The sequence below is a fragment of the Carassius gibelio genome, chromosome B21 (assembly GCF_023724105.1).
Source record: "Carassius gibelio isolate Cgi1373 ecotype wild population from Czech Republic chromosome B21, carGib1.2-hapl.c, whole genome shotgun sequence".
NCBI lineage: Eukaryota > Metazoa > Chordata > Actinopteri > Cypriniformes > Cyprinidae > Carassius > Carassius gibelio.
This window is the reverse complement of record NC_068416.1, coordinates 20,402,311-20,424,848: the sequence shown is the minus strand read 5'-3', so window position 1 is coordinate 20,424,848 and position 22,538 is coordinate 20,402,311. Positions and strand designations below refer to the sequence as shown.

The window sequence follows — 22,538 nt, the reverse complement described above, 5'->3', positions numbered from 1 at the left end:
ATTTTCATGTCTTTATTGAACTTTTAAAGCACTTGACAGAAAAAGTATGTGAACCCTTCACAACAGTCTCACTCTCCTCTTTATAAGATGGCCTTAAAGTAAAATCCTAGTAAAATCTCCTCATAACCTTTGAAATGAATTGTCCTGGAGGATTGCAAGCTGTCAAGGCCCCGAGGGATGAGGTTCGGATGTTTAACATTTTATGACCAATTAATACAGACGCTGAAGAATTTATAAACATTTTCTTGCAACAGCATACATCTGCAGAGTGTGAAGATTGTGGCAGCTCAGATTTGCAAGTATTTTTCTACTATTAAAGCAATTATACACAAGATAGACTGTTCTTATTTACTTTACACATATGATAGGAAAGCTTTCAGCAAGGTAAATTTGCCTCATTTAGTTTTCTCAGGAGTCAGAGACAGGTGTTAATTAACACACGCTTGTGTGTGCAAGTGAATCTGTAGGTGTTTTTACGAGCTATTAAATGCATCACACCAAGCAGCAATTTCTCGCAGGTACATCACCTTCACGACTGGCCCTTATTATCCTTTCATCTACCTTCCAAGAAGCGCCAGGTGCCACTCCCAGCCAGTCCCTTTATGCCAAACCGATGCCACTTTTTGCTGACAATAACAAGCAGAACGTGGCATTCATTATCAGCTCTGACAAGACCAGGCTTCCCTGGAGAAAAAGTAAACTTGCTGCACTCTCACCGACTACTGCGCATCATTCTGCAAACTTTTGTCTGCTGTGCTGAATGCAATTTGCATCTGTACTGAAATTCATATTTCAGTACCATTCACAGCTCACAATGGCTTCAGCTCTCATGCTGACCTTGCGAAAGGTTCACGCATTTGCATGCCAGGAATTGTGAACTCCCAGAGGATGGCCACAATGTACTTCAATTTAATTTAGCATCATCTGAAAGCAGTTCGGTCGTCAGTCGTCTGAATTAATTTGAAAATTACAGAGTGTATCTTCATCTCTAACTAGCATGGAGAATGTGACTCAACCCCCTTAGCAATGATAATAGTATTTATATGAGCTACTTAGACAGGGAGCTTCTCAGACTGATATGGATTCCTATAGGGCCTCTACACAACAGGAAACTTGGGTTTTAATTATGAGTTTTAGGACCACCGTCATGAGTTTGCAGACTCAGCTTTATCATTCATAATGGAGGGTGAAGTTGAAGCACGATTCCCTTCTGCGCTGAAGATCAAAAGATTTTATATATATTATAATTTATGTTGCTCCAACAGGCTTAACAGAAATAAAGCTTTGAAATTATAGAATTTAAGGCATAGTTCAAAACCACATGATCATCAAGGTTGCGTTTATTTGAAAATATCACATCAAATCACATCACATTATTAGATGCAACATATTTGCCCACCGACAAATATAGCTGCTGCACATTCAAATACGATTTTCAAGAAATGTAAAAAAATAAAATAAAATAAAAAACCTGGGGAAAATAAATGCAGAACATGTACACACAGGACACTATTTACATGACTATATGCATGAAACCATTCAGGAAAAAAAATGTGCAGAAATGAGTAAAAAAAAACAATATATTGTCATTTTAAAGCTTTTATTTTATACATTATATTTATATTCATTGAAATTAAAAGCTTGATATTAATTCTTAAAATATAATTGCTCACATGTCATGCATCAAGACACACACTAGTGAATTAACTAATATAAATTAAAACCTTAAATCGTTCCATTTCAGATTATAGTTTTGTATTGCTATTTCTGCAGTTGCTTAGCCACATTTAAAAAGAAAAATGTCTAGGTTTTATAATGCTAAAATGTGTGTATGGCTTGATTGTGAAAGTATGTGTTTGTTGATGCCTAAAAGCTTCTGTCTTCTTAATAAGCCTGTAGGGAATTTACAAGTCTATTCCCTAAACTTATTTTGTCTAGCTAAATTAATAATCTTAAACTAACAGAATTGTTTTTGTTCTTCAGGATATGACTGAATTCATGCAAGTAATCTGTCTTCTACTATATTTGTAGAGAGACTCATTCTTTTACCTGACTGGTTAAGTTAAGCCCTATATGTTGTTTTCCATCAAACCAATCATCTCAGTAACCAGCTCTGGCACAAGTACAAATGCACACACAGCTGTCTCCACATTATGTGCTTTATTGTCTTGTCAGTTACAATCCGTTTCCAAGGCATGCTGCACATTTATAGGTCCTGCTAATCTTGATCAAAGTGACATATAGAACATGGCAGCCCTATGCTTTTTTGTTTTACACTTGATGTGGCTTTCGAAAACCTTTGTACCAGCATTATCCATGCATTTCACCTGAGCATGACGCACACTTTCTAAATGCCCTTGACTCTAGCTCTAGCTACGTTTCACATTACACAGTAAATTAGAGTGTTTTGCACTTTTAAATGTGTGAACAACAAGTCCTACACAGAACACCTCTGGAAGCCTGAAGTTGAAACACAGATTGTTTATGTCATCCTCTGACTGCCTCATGCATACAAAAGCAATGCAAGCAGGGAAAAAAAACACAAATTCTATCGCACCTCTGTACACTTTTCATTCTCGTTCATTTTGTTTACTGACACGAAGCGAAAAAATAGAACTAGAAGACATAAATCTCCCGCCTCTGAGGTAATTTTCATCACTGAAGTTAGTGGTCCACATTATCTGATATTACTGTCAACAACAGCCTGGAGCATGACACTTGCATTGCATATGCAGAGCATATGATTTACTGTGTAATATGACCAAGACAAAAACTGAAGAATAAAAAGGGGCCATCAGCATCCATGAAAATTATTATGAAATACATTACCCCCCTAAAAACATGAGGGCTTTTAGTAACAGCCAAGCCACATGCTATGTGTGAAATGAAAATATGACTGCAGCTTTTAAGCCATTCCTAAAAAGCCAAATGCTGTCCAGCATTAGCCCTTTGCTGAAATATTGTCTCTCTTTTACCTCTTATAAGCCTCTTTAGCTAACCAGGACCCTGTTATTTAATAAAAGTGCTTTAGTTTTGTCCAGGCCACACTAATCAGCATTATTGTCAAAAGCCCCTCGACCTCAAAAAGACTGAGTTTGGGCAGAATACACAAGCCTATGTGATAAACTTTATGAAGTACTAAGACAAAGAGGCTCATTTAAAAAACAATGTGTGACCGATTGAATCTCTAGAGGGTCGTCGGGCTTCCCAGAGCCCAGGTGTACAGGAAAATGGCTCTTTCTGCGAAAGCCCCTCTTACTCTCATCATTTTTTAAAGTAGGGCAGCCGTCACAGCTGCTCCGTGAATCAAAAGTGAAATTTCCATTGGTAATGTGGAGCTTAGCACTCTGGCGTGACGGAGAAATGTTGCAGGTGGACGAGTGAGACAGCATGAAGTAGCCTGTTACCATCCTGAAGAGAGACATTGCATTCTGAGAGGAGACGCAGGGCAAACAGCATCAATCTGGCTGAGCTGGGTACCTTCATAGCATGTGAATGGGTACTTTTGAGGATGCCTATGAAAGTCAAGCAGCTTTTTTTCTTTTTTTTTACCGGAAAAACATGGCTATACTGACATTTCTACAAAATGATATGTTGGTTTCTACACATTTCGCAGCACCTTCAAAGTTAAAAGGGATTGTTCATTCTAAAAGGAAAATTCTGACAAATAACCAACCCTCAATTTGACGGTAGCTACTGATTTTCATAGTATTTTCCCATACTATGGAAGTCAGTGGCTACCGTCAACTGTTTGGTTACCAACATTTTTTTGTGGAAGTTGTGACATTCGCAAAGTATGACAACCCATACTCACAATTGGTGCTCTGCATTTAACCCATCCAAGTGCACACACACAGCAGTGAATAGTGAACACACCATAAACACACACCCGGAGCAGTGGGCAGCTATATATACCCACCACCCAGGGAGCAACTGGGGTTTTCATTCACTCTCACCTACAACTTTTGCCAGCACCAAGACTCAAACCTGCAACCTTCGGGTTACAAGTCCAACTCTCTTACCATTAGGCCACAGCTACCTCTTTTTGTGTTCAACAGAAGAAAAAAAACTTTTGGAACAAGTAACTAAATGATTACATAATTTTAATTTTTGGATTAACTATCCCTTTAAATGTCCAGTGAATGGTACTAAAAACTAGATTTTATCTGAAAAAAAAAAATGAGTGCGAATGACAATATTTTATTATTTTGGTCTTTTCACATTTGAAGGCATTTTAGAGTGAAATGGCCAGAGATTGGTGCTTAAATAATTCATTTTCATCCAAAAAAAGAACATGAATGGCAAAATCTTACTACATTGGTTTCAGTATGCATTGCATCACCTTCAAATTTAAAAGTCCAGTGAGTGTATTGTGGTTGAAATAACGCACATAATGTGCAAGAAACCCTACCCTAAACTTAACCGATAGTGTTAACAAGAGTAAACATGAGATAAAAGTGCATTTGCTGAAGCAAAAAAAGTTTTCGAGCTCTTTTGTCAATACTGACTTGTGTTTCACGCTCTGCATCGTAAGTGTTCCAGGTGTGTTAACAAGCAAGTGTGCTATGTCTGAAAAGCAGTACTTATGGAACTTATTATATGATGCAAAAATGAAAATTTATTATTTAGTTTTTAAGGTCATGTAATAGTCTTGTTCAAGGATTTATGTGAAAATAAATCTTAAATTAAGAATATTATGGCATTGTAATTATCATTTGTGTGCAAAGAATTAAATGTCGTTGGTTGTTCACTGCCACTAGTGATCATTTTAGCTGGAAACTGAAGTGAGCTGTAATCTATATAAATTTTGCAAAAATGCAGAGGCATGTTTTTTTCACTGAGCCTGTGTGTATTGTTTTAGGAAAATGGTTCTGAATGACAAAATAACTGCAATTTAGTAGCACAGTATGCTTATGCATTGCAGTGTACCTATGCTATACACACAAGCGCTCTTGTATCTTTTTTTCATTGTGGTGTGCAGCATAGAATTCGAGTTTTATGCCATTTGGCAGAGGGTCTTTCGGGAAATGAAGGATTTTTTTCCCAATGTAATCACGCTAATGGTTTCCAAGTCCACAGTGGAGTCGGTGCGATCTCTGGCATGGCTTCATGCTTTTAGACACGGCAGGCTGACGAGCGCTGCCTAGATTAACATTTCATTTTAACGGTGCCAATCAACTCAGGTAAACAGAGCAGCTCGCTGTTCAAACCTCAGGCGGATATATCTCACCAGATTGTGATGCATTGGAAGGATACTAAGGGTAGCAAATAGTCAAGATGAAGTCCATCTCTCTGACAGCCTCCCACTGCTAGGTACAGACCCCATCGTTCCCCTTTCAGAACCCAGTGCATTCTTGACAGCTGAATTGGATGCTTCCCAGAAGGAAAATAGGATTTATTCCAAAAATGAATGGCAGAGAGTATAAGGCAGCAGTAAGATTCTGTAAAAAAAAAAAAAAAAAAAAAAAAAAACTATAAAAAATTTACATTTTTAGAAGCAACTGATAAGGTCCTCCAGTGAAGATGTCACTAAAGCTGGTTAACATCAGCTGCCCCTGTTGGATCCTTCCAGAATTGCACCATTATGCATTTGGAAAAAATTTTTATTCAAAAACACATCACATGCAAGTTATATTTTTATCGTCTCATACATTATTTTGGAATTAAACCCATGATGTTGCTAAAAAAATATTCCCATGTAAAATAATTAAAAGTAAATATAGCATATAAATTTATATTTTTTCGATTTTTGCTTTCCCTGGGCATTCATAAAGCTCAAACAATAGAGAACAGCACCAGCAGCATCAAGGTCATGGGTTAGATTTTCAGGAAAAAATTGCACTCTTAAAATTTAAATGTGTAATGTCAATGTAAATATTAAAAACCGATACTGGGCATGCTGTGAATTCATTTTCAATTTGTTTCTGCCATCCCAAGCTGACATTTCACTATAAACATGCATTTTAGAAGCTTTTGGCAAAGCTCTGTGTAACCTTCACTCTTGTTGTTCATCCAAACGTCAACTGTATACACCTAAGAACGAGAGCAAACATGATGGGGCAGCCATTTTCCCTGATGACTCCCAACTGCAAAAAGCTGATTGTTTGTTTGAATCCTTCACTCCTCTGAGAGATCCAATGATTTAAATCCCCATTTTTACTCTCAGGGATGTCTATTTGGAATTGAATTGAAGTGTTTAAAGTTGTGATTTGAATGTATATAGAAGGATCAGACGCTGAGCACACTCTTGTCTATTTGAGTTAGTCGGAAACATTTGATGAAAATCCCGTCCTCATCCTGTGGATTGTGCTCAGTAAAGCAGTGGAAAGACAGGATTGTCAGAAACATGACAGTAGTGCGAGTGGATTAGGCAAGTGAAACATTCACAAAGCTCTGTGTGTGTGTTGAAAATTGAGTTATTATCTGAAGACTTAGCATACAGTTATGATACATAAATACAAAAGTACGGCTAAGTCTCATGCATTGGTCTGATTTGCATCTACTCATTCATCTGCAAGCATTTTTGTGCTGATCTAAGGAAAAAAAACATGACAAAATGCAAATGCAATCAACTCGATCTAGCAGCATTACGCAGTATCTGGAGTGCATCAGCTGTGCTTTTTCATGTGAAACCTCGGGGCAACTGTCCAGCCTATGAATAAAACAATGTTCCTATCATAATTGTATAAACACTTTAATAATAAAGGAAAACAAGCATGGTACAACATTTTTATTTTCCATGCTACTAAATAAACAATGGAAAAGTCGTTTCGCAACCAAGCTTGAAGTAATTAGCATACGTGAAAATAAAACCCACTGCTCCAAATCAATTCTTAAGGGTGTTTATAGCAACTTTCCATTGCCACGGGCGGTTACTTGTTTTGGTTTATTGCTTCTGTTCTGCATTCATATTGGTAAACAGTTCCAGACTCAGCATGGAGCACATTTGTTTTGATGCATGCATGTTTATTTATGTAAATTTGATAGATAGATAGATAGATAGATAGACAGACAGACAGACAGACAGACAGACAGACAGACAGACAGACAGACAGACAGATAGATAGATAGATAGATAGATAGATAGATAGATAGATAGATAGATAGATAGATAGATAGATAGATAGATAGATAGATAGATAGATAGATAGATAGGTCAAAAAAGAGCAGAGTGAGCATTCTGCAAAGCATCTTCTTTTGCATTCCTCTGCAGAAAGAAAGCCACACACGTTCGGATCGGTGTGTGAGTGAATAGTTTTCATTTTCATTCTGAGTGAACTATCCCCTTAATAGTGACATTTGCAAAGGAACTGTCCTCTTATGGTCTATCAGCTCATGCAATAGTGTCTCATTCTCATCAGTGAGAGGTTCAACACATCTTCAGTGGAATTACACCGGGATTTAAAAAGTCCATAGCGGCATCACCAGGATAAGGCAAGGAATCATTTTTACTACTAAAGAGTCACTTGAATGCGAACCATCCCAAATGACTTATTAAAGTGCCTGCCTCTCTTGCTTGTCTTCAATTTTGTCACGCTCTCGCTCGCTCTTAAAATTCATGCCTTGTATGCTCAGCTGCACTCATGACAACAATGCATCAATCACTGGCAGTCGTAATTAAAAACATAATCATAATCTTCTAGATGGGTTCCTAAATAACATTTAGACACATTTTGATTCGAACTTTCCAATATTAGGGGTAAAATATAGAGAAGATCTATGTATAAATTTCTAAATGAAATCTGTATTATTGATAATTAACTAGTACATTAATTCTAAATAGAAAATTCTGCTCACCAGTTCTCATGGCAGGTTTGAAATGCATTCACATATCCATATACACTTAATGGAAGCACACAAACTGTAGCACAGAAAATCGATTACCGGGAATCGGCAGAGAAAAGGACAGCAGCTCACAGCTGTCTGAAATGCTAAAGAGTCGAGCTGAGGAGTGAATGGCGTAGTAGGCCATAACACTGACAAAAATGGAACTAGAAAAGAAAGGAACAGAGGAAAGAGGAGTAAATACTTCTGGCGGGTTTCCAGGTCCATCTTCAGAGTGTCGGCGAGATCAGACTTTGAAAATATACACAGATGATATCATGGGAAGGGGCAGAAGTATATTGATTTTTCTCTTCATGGACGTTTATGAGATTTGATGTTTGCAACTACACTAAACTACACTAAGGCTGTAATCTTATCTGGCTTTCAAAGAAAAGCAACTGACATTTCAGAAAACGCATGAAAAGCCTTGCATGCATAATTAATAGCTTTAATAACTCCTAAGGCAAAAAGCAATATGTCGTTGTTATAATTGAACTGAATATACATTACTCTACCCTGGTGTTCAATTAGTGAACGATCATAAGGGACAGTCATGTTGACGAAGAGAATGGAACTGACCACTAATTAGTGTTTCACAAGATTAAAATTCAGGTTATTTTAAGCTATTGTACCAAAGGAGTAATTATTGTAACCACATTCAAGGTGTTTTTTTTTTTCCCAGTTCCACAAATACAATTGTATGATTCAAAGAATGTGAATAATATGATACAGTTTATACTGTGGCATGCAAAATTTTGCAAAGCCCTTGCAGAATATGTGAAAACTAGAATAATTTTAACAAAATATTTGTTCATGAGTCCCTTGTTTGTTATGAACAGTTAAACTGAGCACTGTTCTTCAGAAAAATTCTCCATGTCCTGCGGAATCTTCAGTTTTCCAGCATCTTCTACTTATTTGGAGTCTTTCCAGCAGTGACGGATCCATCTTTTCACACTGAGAACAACTGAAGGACAAACACAACTATTACAAAAGTTTCAAACATTCACTGATGCTCCAGAAGAAAACACAATGAACAAAATATGCACATATTTTTAACAAAATAAGAACAATATCGACATCTTCACCCTGTTCAAAAGTTTTCATTTTCATTTCAGTTTTGATTGGATTTCCTCCACACAGTTTTCAAAATGGTTTCAAGTTGGTCACCAACAGAAAGCTGCTTGGTTTGACTGATTAAAAGTAAGCTGTGCATCATATATTGCTACACTTTAAAGATATTGACCATTTTTAATCTGCAAAATTTCAACAAACACTCTCAAAAATAAAGGTTCTTAACTAGAATTATTGGCTCCATGAAGAACCTTTAACACACATAGAGCCTTTCCATTCTCCAAAAGGTTCTTTATGGTGGAAAGTGCAAAAAAACAATTCAACAGAACATTTCTTCAGAATGTTCTTTAGAGATTTGGATATCCTAATAATGTAGTTGCTTTGACACAATCTGTATTGTTAAAAGCACTATATAAAGAAAGGTGACTTGACTTGACTGCTAGATTTTTTATGTGTTCTCAGACACTCTACATGAAAGAATCCTGATCCTGCCGTCTTTTTTTGTTGTTGTCTTTTTCGACTTTAAAATGTTTGCCAGCACACTAATGCATCTCTCTAATAAAGAATAAAAGCTTTCTGTAGGGTCAGAAACAATCGTTCCAGTGTGCATGGAGCCTGGTCCAAGTGCTGCATGTCCATATGTGTACTAAATTATTATGTCAGGAATTCATCATAATAATCCCTTTCAGGAAGACAGGTTTTTATGTCTGCCATATTGAATAAATTGGAAGTCCTGTGGGCATTGTTAAGTTTATGGCCAGCACAAGTGCTGAATTATGACCAGACATACTGAAAAACATGAATATTGTCCTTCCGATGAATATGCACTTACAAATCAAAAGTATAAATCTAACATATTCAGGTAAGAAACATTTTTAAAATGCACACAGTATCACAAAAGCGACAAAAGGAGGTCACCTGTATGTGAGAAATATGTAATTTGTCTGCATTTTATTTCATTGCCTTTTTTTCAGTTCTTTTTTGGCCTTGAATGCTTTGGCAGGCTTTTTTGACTGAATTATTCTCAAAACATAAAAACGTTCAAACTGAGCAGTCATACAGGCTTAAAAAGTGACTAAGAGCTGAAGGACCAGTGAAAATGATTAACTTACAGACTCCAGCACAGTCACATTGAAAACCATCTCGATGTGATGAAAGCAAAAAAAAAAAACACTCGTGTTTGGGTTAAGGAACATTAATACAAGATTGCCATCTAGTGTTCATAGAAGGAAAAAAGACAGCACTATCTAAACCTGAAAAGACGATTTTAAGAATACTGATGCTAATGAAGCAATAAATCAATAAATTCTCATTCGCATTTTGGCTGTTAGTGTTTAACTCCCTTAATATAGAAAAGCGCAGATGTATCACTCATAAAATATGACTTAGCCACTGCCGATAAAGGTAACTGCTATTCAAACAGGCAATGAAGTGTGAAAACTACTTTAGATCTGTGGGATAATCCCATCATTTCATTAGGATTACAGACCAGTATGAGAGCAAATTTCTTTTCAATTCCAAAATAAAGAAACGCATATAATGAGATTGAGGTTTCTTGTTCCTCTGAGGCTCGGTTCTGTCTTTTCTATTATCTTCCACTGTGTCTGAAACTCTAAAGTGAAACTATCTGAGGGGCACTCTTGTAAAATTATAATTTCCTTTATTAATTGACTTTAGAGATTGACTATATAATAGGGTCACATAACACTCGGGCTTGTTTCACTTTGCAGAAACACTCAATTATAGCACCATATAGTGTCTCTTATGTAACAAGAGCTAACTCAGTGTACAAAAGTCTAGCTAGGTAATATTCTTTCTTTCTCAATTTGACACATCACGGTAAGACTGGGATCAGAAATAGCACTAGTTTCTATAAAAAATTTAAATGTAATTTTAATTAAAGTTTTAGCAAATTTGTTGCGTTTTTGTCATTTTTTAGTGGTTTTTCTTTTATAATCTAGTTTTTATTCATTTTTATTTCAGTTTTAGTTATCAGCTTAATCCAAGTTAGTATGAGAACTTAAAAAGTGTTTTATTTTAGTTAACATTTATTTATTCATTCATTTATTTATCTCTTTTTGAGTAATCCAAATATTTTATGGTTTCTAATTTTATTTTCTCAGGCTTTTCTTCAGTAAGGAAAAATACTGAAGAATTCTTTGCCATATCTTTATACAACCACAAAATCCAATTTCCAATACCGATCGACTGCAAATGCAAATATGTCAAAGGAACTAACAAGATTAATTATCTAACCTATCCAAAAGTATAAACATGTTTCAATGAAGCAAAGACAAACTTTTTCAGAATAAAAAAATTATCTCTAAAAGCAGTGGTCAGGGATTGCTACACAGATCCCTACACTAGAAAAAAAATAAAAATAATAAAACTGTGCCGGTATGTTAGATACTTAACTTAACTTTATGTTATGGAGATTTTGGGCTGAATTATTTATTTAGGGATTTTTTTGCCTAAAATGTTATTACGGTATTCCTAGTTTATCACATGCATATAATTCATTTGCATATTTATTTTTCCTCCTGAAGGACATGAAAGAATTGAATCAAACTGCTTCAGGAGGAGTATTTCACTGTGAATCACATTGGTAATGCCTGATTAGTAATGTTCCAATCCAAAGGATAATGTGAAGTTTAATGCAGCAAGTTTAATGAAAATACAGTATGTGTTTGCATTGATGAAGGGAGTTCAGGCTGTGACCTGTGTTAATGGTTTAGACCAGTGAGATGCCAGCTTCTATCTATCTGGAGCATGTTTCAGGTGCATTTAAAGTGCTACAGATGTAAGAGTTTCAACACCTTTTTAGGAAATAACACCACCGGAATGTAAAATGAGCACATTTCTTCTTTCTAATGGAGATGTCACACCTGATTGCCATTTTAAAAGGTCTGTTTTTATGTCTGTTCTCTTTAATCGCAAACACAGTTCCCTCCAAACTTTTCAATCGAATTACCATAGTTACATTATTGCAAATACATTTAAATAATTTAGCTTTAGTTCATATGGCTCAGAGATCTCAAGCACGATGTGCTTTAATGAAACCCTGGTTGGACTAATGGCTAATTCAGGTTTAATTGTTAATATTTTTAGCAGCATTAAACGTATGTTTCTTTTTCTTACAGCTTTGTGTTTTGGCTCACTGAAATTTAGTTTTTATTGTTTTAAGAAGCTTCTCCCAGATTGGATCAGTTTTTTATGTTAGCCAATTGAATATTTATTAAATAAACAACTTAAGGCCATGACTGGATAAATGTCATATTTGAAGAAGCACAGAAGAAATGCTTTAGTTTCTGTTATAAAAACAATTAGATAAAAACATAAATGTACTTGTATGCATGTGTTTACTGGTAAAGCATATGGCGCTAATGACAATCAAATATATAAAATATACAGCAAATATACTAGTCCAGTTAGGCCTATTCTAAAGTTATTACAACCGCTTTTTAATAGGATTCCCTGTGCATATTGTAATATAGTGAGCTGACCTCCAACAGAAGGCATTTCTGCACGCCTGCAGCGCAGAGCCCCAGCGCAGGAGCGTTTCCACACTTCACCGCTTCCTTCATGCGCATGCGCGCTGTCGCTTATTGTGTTCGCAAAGATGGCGTTGAGTAAAACATTTGGACAAAAACCGATAAAATTTCAACTCGAGCAAGATGGGGATTTTTATATGATAGGTTCAGAGGTATGCCTTCTGTCTAACAGAGAATTACGCGTATGTTTACATCTGAAATGCGATAATGTAGCCTTCATATTAACACTATAATATCATCTTCGACTTCTCTTTGTTGGTTGTTGCCCGTTAAAGATGCTGTTACCTCCATATCGACGTAATAAATTAATTATTAAATGATCGATGGAGGTTGCAAGCATCACTGTTATTCTGTAAAGTGTAGAACTGATCTTAAAGTCATAGCGATTTTATATTTAGGGAAAACAAGTTGGCAGATAATGTTATTGGCTATTATTGCAGTTTGTCATTTTAATGTACTATAAGCATGTTAAATAGATAGTTCACACAGAAAATACAATTTATGTCATTACTAACCCATTCTCGTGTTGTTCCAATCCGTTATGATATTGTTTCTTCCATTGTAACACAAAAAGGAGATGACAGCCTCAGTCTCCATCCACTTTCATTGTATCTGGTTTCAAAGTGGAAGTCAATAGTGACTGAATGCTGTCAACAGTCAGAAGAAAACCCCTATGTTTTTAGGAGTTAAATCTTATATAAAACAGTTAAATACTATATGAACAAACCTCTCTGTAAAAACCTTCAGAATATAGACCGGAATAAAATTATAGTTTGCTGTATGTAAGTTCCATAGAGGCAAATATTTGTGACCTAATGCAGGATAAAAATAAAAATTAATCTTAAAACTGAAAACTACCTTTATTTATGTGTTGAAATTAATGCAGATAGATACATTCAAATACATGAAGTGTAATTAAATAAACTACTACTAAATCTACAAGTATATCAAAAACTAAAATAAACTAAACCTATACTAAAACTAAACTAAAAAAAGCCCCAAATCTCAAAAGTGTTTTTTTTTTTCCTTGCTTAATCTTGCTCTTTAGGTTGGAAACTACCTGCGTATGTTCAGAGGCTCTCTGTATAAGCGGTACCCATCACTATGGAGACGTCTCGCGTCCGTGGAGGAGAGGAAAAAGATCGTAGCATCATCACACGGTAAGTGTGTCCTTTCCTTTTAAATGGTCTTAGGTCCAGAAAGCACCCATATGCAGCACCTACCTCCTAGTCTCCTAGTCCTGCTTCAGGACAGCAGTTTGTGCAGTGTTCTTTTTGTGTTAGATCACGGTTACACAAATTTAGCCACCAGTGTGACTCTGCTGAAGGCGTCTGAATGTGAGGAGATCTTCGAGGGGAATGATGAGAAGTACAAGGCAGTGTCTATCAGCACAGAGCCTCCAGCATTCCTCAGGTAAGGAGACCGCTGATTTGTGTTGATGGTATATATAAGTCAAAATGCAAAACAAGAAAAAAAGTATAATAAGTACAGCACAATGTAGTGGGGTTGTTTTTATAACATATATCAATTTTTGAGTGGTGTATTCTATATAGTCTCTTGATCTAGGTATAAATTATTTAGATGTGAACCTATTTGTGTATTAAGCATGTAGCCTAGAAAGATTCTTTTGGAGTTTGTTGTAACTCTGTATGTGAACTTAGGGAGCAAAAGGCGAAGAGGAACAGTCAGTGGGTGCCCACCCTGCCCAACAGCTCCCACCACCTGGACGCAGTGCCTTGCTCCACCACTATCAACAGAAACCGAATGGGACGGGACAAGAAAAGAACCTTTCCATTATGGTGAGATGAGTAATGAGAGTGTGACTAGTGCTCCCTCTGTTTTTTTTGTTTGGTTTGGTTTTGGCTTTTCGTCCATGTTTATTACCTTTAAAAACATACACTGCCATTCAAAAGTTTGGGGTGTGTAGGATTTTTTAGGAAATTTGTACTTTTAGTCAGAAAGGCCACTTTAAATTTATCAAAATTTGTATTCACATTAATACCGTATATTAATATTAGCATAATAAGAAGTAATAAAAAGAAATGTTTATTAAGAACCAAATTAGCATATTAAAAAGATTTCTGAATGATCGTGTGACACTTACCTGTGGAAAATTAATCTTTGGTATGACATGAAATAAACTACTATTATTTTAAATTCTATTTAAATATAGCAATTTTTTTATTTTTATTTTGAATTGTAATCATTTTTAACAGTATTACCATTTTTACTGTATTTTGATCAAATAAATGGAGCCTTCTAGTATTCATAATAGACTTACCGACCGCTAAGTTAAGATTGTTAATTTTTTATTTAAAATGTTGATAAAACTACATTTTAACAGTCTTTCCAATCTTTCCCTTCTGAGAAAACAGCACACAATTAATCATGGCATAATTTTGTCTGATATGATGCTGCTAGAATGAGAATGGCCCTCTTCTGCTTCTGTATGAAAATATTGCAGTAGGAACGAAAATGAGCTCATCAAGCTCATTCTGACAGGTCTTTAAACATTTCTTAAGTAAGACCTGTCAGCAATCATCAGTATGTTACTCAATCTAAATGCAAATAAGAAATATAAAACTCTGGGTAAACATTTAGGCCACGGTTGATTGTTATCAGGGCAATATCAAACCAGAGGATGTTTATTAAGGAATAAAACCACATTTCGGCTACGTACTTCTCATGACTCGGTTGTTTTGGGTCAGAGGATGAAGCAATAGTCCCAAAAACACTGGCTTGTTTTTGCTAAGAGTTTTTTTTTCAGGTTATGTTGTTTATCACTGACAGAATCTTTCTGGTTATGTTCTGAAAAGCAAATACTCTTGATAGGCTCACTTTTCTCTCTTCCTTCTTCCTGACCTCCCACATGAGTAGATAACCCGATGCTCAGAAAGTCCCCATTTTAAGACAAACAAAAATTAACCAGATGCATTTGTAGTTCTAGGTCCTCAATCGACCCTTCATCATTTTAATGCTAAGTGGACGTGCTCCTGGGATATTTATCTGAATTTAATGCTCTGTGCAATATTGTCAACATTCCCTTCTGAAGGCTTTGGTAAATGTTAGTGATTGGCTGTAAGCAGCTGTTTGGTTTCAAGCGCTGCTCCAGTGTGTTCAAAACAACTTCGTTCTGCTGTCATTACTTACAGGACAAGCATTTTAAGCATGAAGGTGTTTAAATATCAAGCATTTGTTGTGTCAAAGAAGGCTAGGACATTGAGGAAAAATGTAGGCTGTTGTTTAGAATGTGCAGTTTAGCACCACATGTTGCGCACATGGTGCTTATTATCATTAGAGTGTGTTTATGGGTATCTGCTTTTCTTCAATGCATAGTTTCGATGACCACGACCCTGCAGTGATCCACGAAAATGCTTCCCAGGCAGAGGTTCTGGTGCCTATCCGCCTTGACATGGAGATTGATGGACAGAAGCTAAGAGATGCCTTCACCTGGAACATGAACGGTAAGGTGGAAAAAAATACATATACTCGTTTGTGCTAAACACATTTAAGCAAAGAAGTGTTACTCTGTCTGCTTTTGCATATCCAGAGAAACTTATGACTCCAGAGATGTTCGCTGAGATCCTGTGTGATGACCTGGACTTGAATCCTCTTGCCTTCGTCCCTGCCATCGCCTCGGCTATTAGACAGCAGATCGAGTCTTACCCTACCGACAGCATTCTGGATGAGCAGACGGACCAGAGAGTCATCATTAAGGTGTGTTTAACAATGCTATCCAGAAGCAAAGCAGGGTTCTTTTTGGTCATCTATGGGAAATAGTCTTTTTACCTTGCTTGTGATTTATTCCATTGCTGGCCTGCATTGTGCTTTCAGCTAAACATTCACGTTGGGAACATCTCTCTGGTGGACCAGTTCGAATGGGACATGTCAGAGAAGGAGAACTCGCCAGAAACGTTCGCTTTGAAGCTCTGCTCTGAGCTGGGACTCGGAGGAGAGTTTGTCACCACCATCGCCTACAGCATCCGCGGACAGCTCAGCTGGCATCAGAGGACGTACGCCTTCAGGTGGGCAACACACAAACACTTCCAATAATGGCACTTCCAATGGGTTAATGCAGTATTAACTCAATGCAGTAATCCAGAAGTAGATGAGTGGGTTTCGATGTAAAGTCCCTTCAGAAGCACTGGATTCCCTGTCGAGTCATTTAAGGAAAGTTTCTTGTTTTCAAAATTGCTGCTTGCAATGATTTAAATGTGCTTACATGATCTCCAAACTCATTTATAAACAGTACGGTGGGTGTAAAGGAAGACTCGCTGTGGTTTTGTCTCTATGTGGCTTACTGTTGAGACATGATTTGTTCTTTGGTATGTATAGATCCTGACACCTCGCTGTCATGAGGCAGGGGATAAATTATTTCCCTAGCCTGTAATATTGACTTGGAATTTACCCAATAATTAGTAGGTATTTTGTAAACAGTCTTAAAACCTCTTCACACCCGAAGAATAAAAAAAAATTAAACTATACATTCCTTTACAGTGATCTGACTTTTTGAGTTTAGATTGAATTATTTTTGTTGCTTGCCACAATAACTTGCTAACGAGTGTGAAAGATACTTATAGTTTATGTGTTCAGTAGGGATGCACCGATACCGGTATCGGGCCCGGTACTGAGCTTTTGTACTCGTACTCAATGTGCGAGGTTGTCAAGTGAACATACATTTCATCACTGGAAAGTTAGTAGTTCGGTCAGTGTAAAACAATGCACAAGTTACTTAATGGTAGGGAGGGAGAGAGATAACACTCGCGCACTTCTGTTGTGGTCTTTGATATTCACTCACTTAGCACACGCATATGGATTAAAACTAAATCGTCAAAAAAAGGTAATTTAAAGTGACATTCACTATAAACATCATTTATTTTCAACCTAAGGCATGCATGACTTTCTGGCGACATTACTACTGTCCCTATCGTTCTGCAACAGTACAAACACATGCACGTGTTGCGCGTATTTGGCTTGCTTGAGAGTTTCTGCATTATATGAGTGGCTTTTGGAATATAAATCGCAACACATTTCAAATAAAAACTAAAACAAAAAACGCCTCTTCTATTTGTGAAATATATTAGATTTATAACGAGTGGCGCGCCAATAAAAGCGCACCATTACAGTAATAAGTCGCTGCAATGGAGCAGCTCTAATGCTATTAAATTACAGGTGATGAACCATATAGCAAAAAAAATAACAAAGAAGGTAACAAAAGTAATACATGTTAATGGGCATTAATAAGTGTGAAAATAACAGAAGTATATACAGTCAAACCAAAAATTATTCAGAGACCAGATATTATTATTTTTTTTAATTTCACTAATGGGTGTAGGACTCAGTTCATTTATGTAAGTAAGGTTAGCAAAATAAAGTAAACTGTGACAAATTATACCCAAAAAAAAGTCTTAAAACAGTGGACTACCAGTAAAACAAATTTTGGACCAAAAATTTTTCAGACCTAGTCTGTATGAATCTGATGACAGCATGGCCAGGAGACAACAGACAGTCATTAAGGCTAAGGTTTGCCTGATTAAGTATTGATAGATGTGTAAATATTGTCATACTAACAGCTGTCTGAATATTGTTTTTTGGTTGATTGTAATTCATTACATACCTTTCTATCAAAGTAATTTAACATTATATAGATGAATTTGTGCTTACACAGTTTAACTCTGAGTTCTTGTGATATTTTATTACCATCTTCTATAGAGATTAAACTGTGATAATGTGTAATGTTAAAGGTGTTTTTTGAATAAATTTGGTTTGACTGTATCTACTTAATAAATGAAGTTAACCAGCTAACATTATACATACTCTTTTGGTTTCTCTACCCAATATTTAAAAAATGTACAAATGCAATAAAAATATTGGTACTCGGTATCGGCAAGTACCAAAAAATTAAAGTATCGGTATCAGGCGAGTACTGGAAAAAGTAGTATCGGTGCATCCCTAGTGTTCAGAATAGATTTCTAATACTTTCAAGCTAGGAACTACTATGATAAAACTCATATATAATGCAGCAACAAAAAAATGGAGTGTAAAGTGATGTGGTGTTTTCGGTTGCTAAAATATATGGTTATGGAAGGGAACAGAGGTTCATATTTATTGAAACAATTTTGAAAGTAGTTGATATGTCTTTCAAAAAACCTTAGCGACCCGACCCCGCATTTTTAAACAGTGTATGTCTCATATTTTGGTTCTTGCGTGTATAATATTTATCTTGATATCAGTGTTTGTTTGTGCTGTTCTTGTTGTGTTTGTCCTGTATCTATATTCTGTGTCAGTAGTGGACTGATTCCATGATTTACTGTGGTCTAAGGTCGTATCAAGTGGATTTTCCATCACTGTTTATTATGTGGTCATATATACACTCATTCCCAAATACACATGGCATGTCTTGTTTACACCGCTAAATTAAGACCATCTTTAATGCGGTCTGGCCATTACACTGGTTCTTTATAATCTCATTTATCATCTCACAGCTAGCAGACAACCATTCAAGCATTGTAACATCTCTTCATTGTGCCCTTGAAGTAGTTTTATGTGTGTCTTACATCTGTTGTTTATGAAATAACTTTTTTTTCTCCTTGCAGTACAGTCCACACTGATTTCATTTTCCTTCATAATGTTTCATAATTCAGTAGCTTTTCTCTTGCATGACTTGCAACACTACTTTTGCCTTTCAAGGGTTGAGATTTGTGGGGCATAGCATATTATTAGCATGACATTGTCAGTAGACCATAGGGGAAAATAGTGCATTATTTGCTTTGTGGTTCATTTAGAGCTGTTAAAATGTTACAACTTCATTTCTTCTTGTTTTTGTTTTGCTGTAACGTTCTAATGGTTTGCTTTTCCCACTGTCTGTTCCAATAGGTCTGATTTCAGGTCAATATGCTTCAATATTTCTTGATCTTCTCTCCCTCTTACCCCCACGTTTCATTCCCTGGGAAGCTGAGTACTTTCATCTTTTCTTATTTTATTTAATTTTTTCGTATATCTTTGTAGGATTGGTCCCTGCTTATTGAAATCTTGCTAATTTATAATGCAGTTTATGAAATAAACTTTAAGAAATAGCTTAAACATAGTGATCCCAGAACAGACAGTGGTTTGGTTCTGCATGTGCTGCCACATCATGGCTTTTATTTTTATATGATGGTTACAAGTAAATCGTATCAATATAGAAAAAGAAATTTCCTTTCAAAAGTTTTAAAAGATATTTCTAGATCACATCTATGCCTCAGTGGTCATCAGTGAAGCATCATTGGGATTCCATGATGTTTAAGCAATGATGTCCACTTCTAACGTCATATGGCTCATTTCCTGTAGTGAGAACCCATTACCAACAGTGGAGATTGCCATTCGGAACACAGGTGATGCCGACCAGTGGTGCCCCCTGCTGGAGACCCTGACAGATGCCGAGATGGAGAAGAAAATCAGAGATCAGGACAGAAACACAAGGTGAGAAATTTCTTGTCTTGTTTCTACATGTTTTTATTTTATTCAATTTTTTGGCATGAAATATATATAATTTGTATAGCTATTAGTACTATTACACATGAATAATATAGCATTTTGTATTATTTCATAGGCGTATGCGAAGACTTGCCAACACGGCCCCTGCCTGGTAAAGACAGGAAGCTGTCGATGCTGCCACTCAATAAGCTCACAGTCTCTCGAAGGGCCTCAGGGTTGCTGGAGGGCTTTGCACAGATCCACACAGCTCTAGATAACATTCCTCCAGCCTTCTGACCTCCTCAACCCACACAGCATTACACACGTTCTCTATACCAGGCCTTTAAACTCTGATCTGGCATCAGCCTGGCTTTACAGTGCTCACCGGGGCTGTTCGTGACGTCTTAGTAGAATGCCTATTATTGCCATTTCTCTGGTCTCCAGTTATAGAGACATCTGTATAGTCTGGCTGTAAGAACAGGAGGTTGTAGGAGTATTGTGTTTTTCGTTAAAGGTGCTAATGCAAACTATGAACTTGACTTGCTTTTTTTAAATAAAGACAATGGTGAATTCTATGCCTGTGGTTCCCTGTTTTTATATAACTGTTGTTTCTTCTCAGTGCGGAGATATTGCTCTTTGAGTCATGTCAGTTCCTTTCTTAAAAGCAGTGGGAAGTTGGAACCACAAATTGCAATTGTGTTATACTTGTATGCTTACATTTTTTTTTTTTATATAAGCCATTTATGTTTGAATGTTCATTTGCGGTCTCTTTCTGTGCATTAGCTCATCAGCTGGGACTAGAATCTGTTCTCCTAACCACATACGTCATGCGCAATGAACCGCTTACTTCAGTTTACAAAGCATTCTTTTGAAATGTGAGATGATGTGTCTTTAATGTGTATGGAAACTGGAAGCAGTTCAATCAAAACCTGCAAAGCCCTCATCAGCCGATGCCTGTTATAGATTATGCATTCCCATTATCCTGCGCCAGTCTATCACAGCAGTTCAATTGGAGGTTCTATAAAACGTAATGGAAATACAGTAGAATTAACAATCCCCTTGACATCAATTTATTAAATGTAGTCTTTCTGTTTACTGCATATTTATTATAAAATAGATGTAATTGGTTCATACTGATACAATTAAACTGCTTTACCTGATCATGTGTGGCTAAATCCCTAGAACTCTGGAAAGCCATATTATTTTCAAGATTTCATTCCCTTATAATGTTTTTTATTCTTGCACTTGACCACTAAAACCAAAGTACAAAATTCCATGCGACAGAACTGGATAAAATATAAATAAGTGAAGTACTATTATTATAGGTCACTTAAGTAACTTACTCGTGCTTGGAAACCACAGCTTCTCAACATTAGTCACACTTGATAACAGTTCACTGAACGTTCTGGCAGTAAACAAACAAATAAAAATGTGCTGTGCTAACTAAGTAAACACATTTAGTTGAAACAAATGTTATTTTTCTCTTATGTACAAATGAGTTTAAAGCTGAGAGGACAGAATGTGAAACGACATTTCTTCTAGAAATTTCCAAACACTTTGGAGGGGAAGTAGTGGTTAGAGAGTTTGACTCCTAACCCTAAGGTTGTGGGTTCGAGTCTCGGGCCGGCAATACGACTTAGATGCCCTTGATCAAGGCACTGAGCCCCCAACTGCTCCCCAGGTGCCGCAGCATAAATGGCTGCCCACTGCTCCAGGTGTGTGTTCACAGTGTGTGTGTGCACTTTGGATGGGTTAAATGCAGAACATGAATTCTGAGTATGTGTCACCATACTTGGCTGTATGTCACGTCACTTTTTCACTTTCACATAGGTAAGCTAACAAACTCCCTTAGGTACAGTGTTGCCAACTTAGCAAGTTGTTGCTAAATTTGGCAATTTGGCCGTCTACCCTAGCAACTTTTCCTTATATAAAATATATATATTGCTGAGATTTGATGCAGTGACACAATTTTGCACTATGATTACGTAATGACGTCACTTTACAATGACAATCTAAGTTTTGAACATACCTGTTATCTAGTAGTCATTATACAACTCTCTGAATGTATGTATGGTTCTGTACAGTGGAAAAATAACTCTTCCACACCAGCTCAAGCACTTCTGCCAGGGCAAATGATGTTTGACAGATAAATATGAAATCTGATTTAATAATCTTTCATAGTTTGTTTGTCATTGCTCCGACAAACAATATGAACATTAAAGTCTCATGAAGTTCGGCTATCAGCCTAAGAGACGTTATTGGAAATCTGACTCTCTGCTGACTTTTTTAATCAGATCATGATTCAGACTGATGAGGACCAGTCATGTTTTTGTAAAAAATGACAGAGGTTTTATTCTACACCAACTGTTAAAAGCCACATGTTTTTAGTTATACAGTTCTCTTTGATTTATAGAAAGTATGTCAACATACAAAACAATCTGCTTTTTGATTTAATGAGAGAAATATTGCGGGGGTCGATAGGGTCAGATGTGTGCTCATGCTTGTGGTTAAACCAGTGCAGACTTGCTCAACCCTGAAGGCAAACATCCTTTAAGTTCAAGATGTAGACATGTGTTTTACAACATACTCTTAGAAGTGGTACACATGTATGCGTAACAACAGCACTTGAAGACGTCT

The 22,538-nt window shown here is 36.4% G+C and overlaps 1 protein-coding gene across 3 annotated transcripts; it reads left to right on the top strand.

The window, feature by feature from the left end:
- Positions 1-12,430: 12,430 nt before the first annotated feature.
- LOC127986704 (SWI/SNF-related matrix-associated actin-dependent regulator of chromatin subfamily B member 1-A) lies at positions 12,431-20,476 on the top strand. 3 transcript variants are annotated; one of them, XR_008160917.1, is made up of 9 exons: positions 12,431-12,598; positions 13,495-13,606; positions 13,730-13,859; positions 14,108-14,245; positions 15,783-15,910; positions 15,997-16,163; positions 16,281-16,471; positions 19,323-19,907; positions 20,038-20,055. XR_008160917.1 is itself a non-coding variant. In XM_052589030.1 (9 exons), exons 1-9 carry the CDS (start codon positions 12,515-12,517, stop codon positions 20,075-20,077), a joined length of 1,101 nt encoding a protein of 366 aa, XP_052444990.1. In that variant the 5' UTR covers positions 12,431-12,514; the 3' UTR covers positions 20,078-20,476. The 3 variants fall into 3 exon arrangements, 2 of the variants coding, with proteins under 2 accessions (XP_052444990.1, XP_052444989.1); XM_052589030.1 differs by having other exon boundaries at positions 13,751-13,859; positions 19,776-19,907; positions 20,038-20,476; XM_052589029.1 differs by having other exon boundaries at positions 19,776-19,907; positions 20,038-20,476.
- Positions 20,477-22,538: the final 2,062 nt, after the last annotated feature.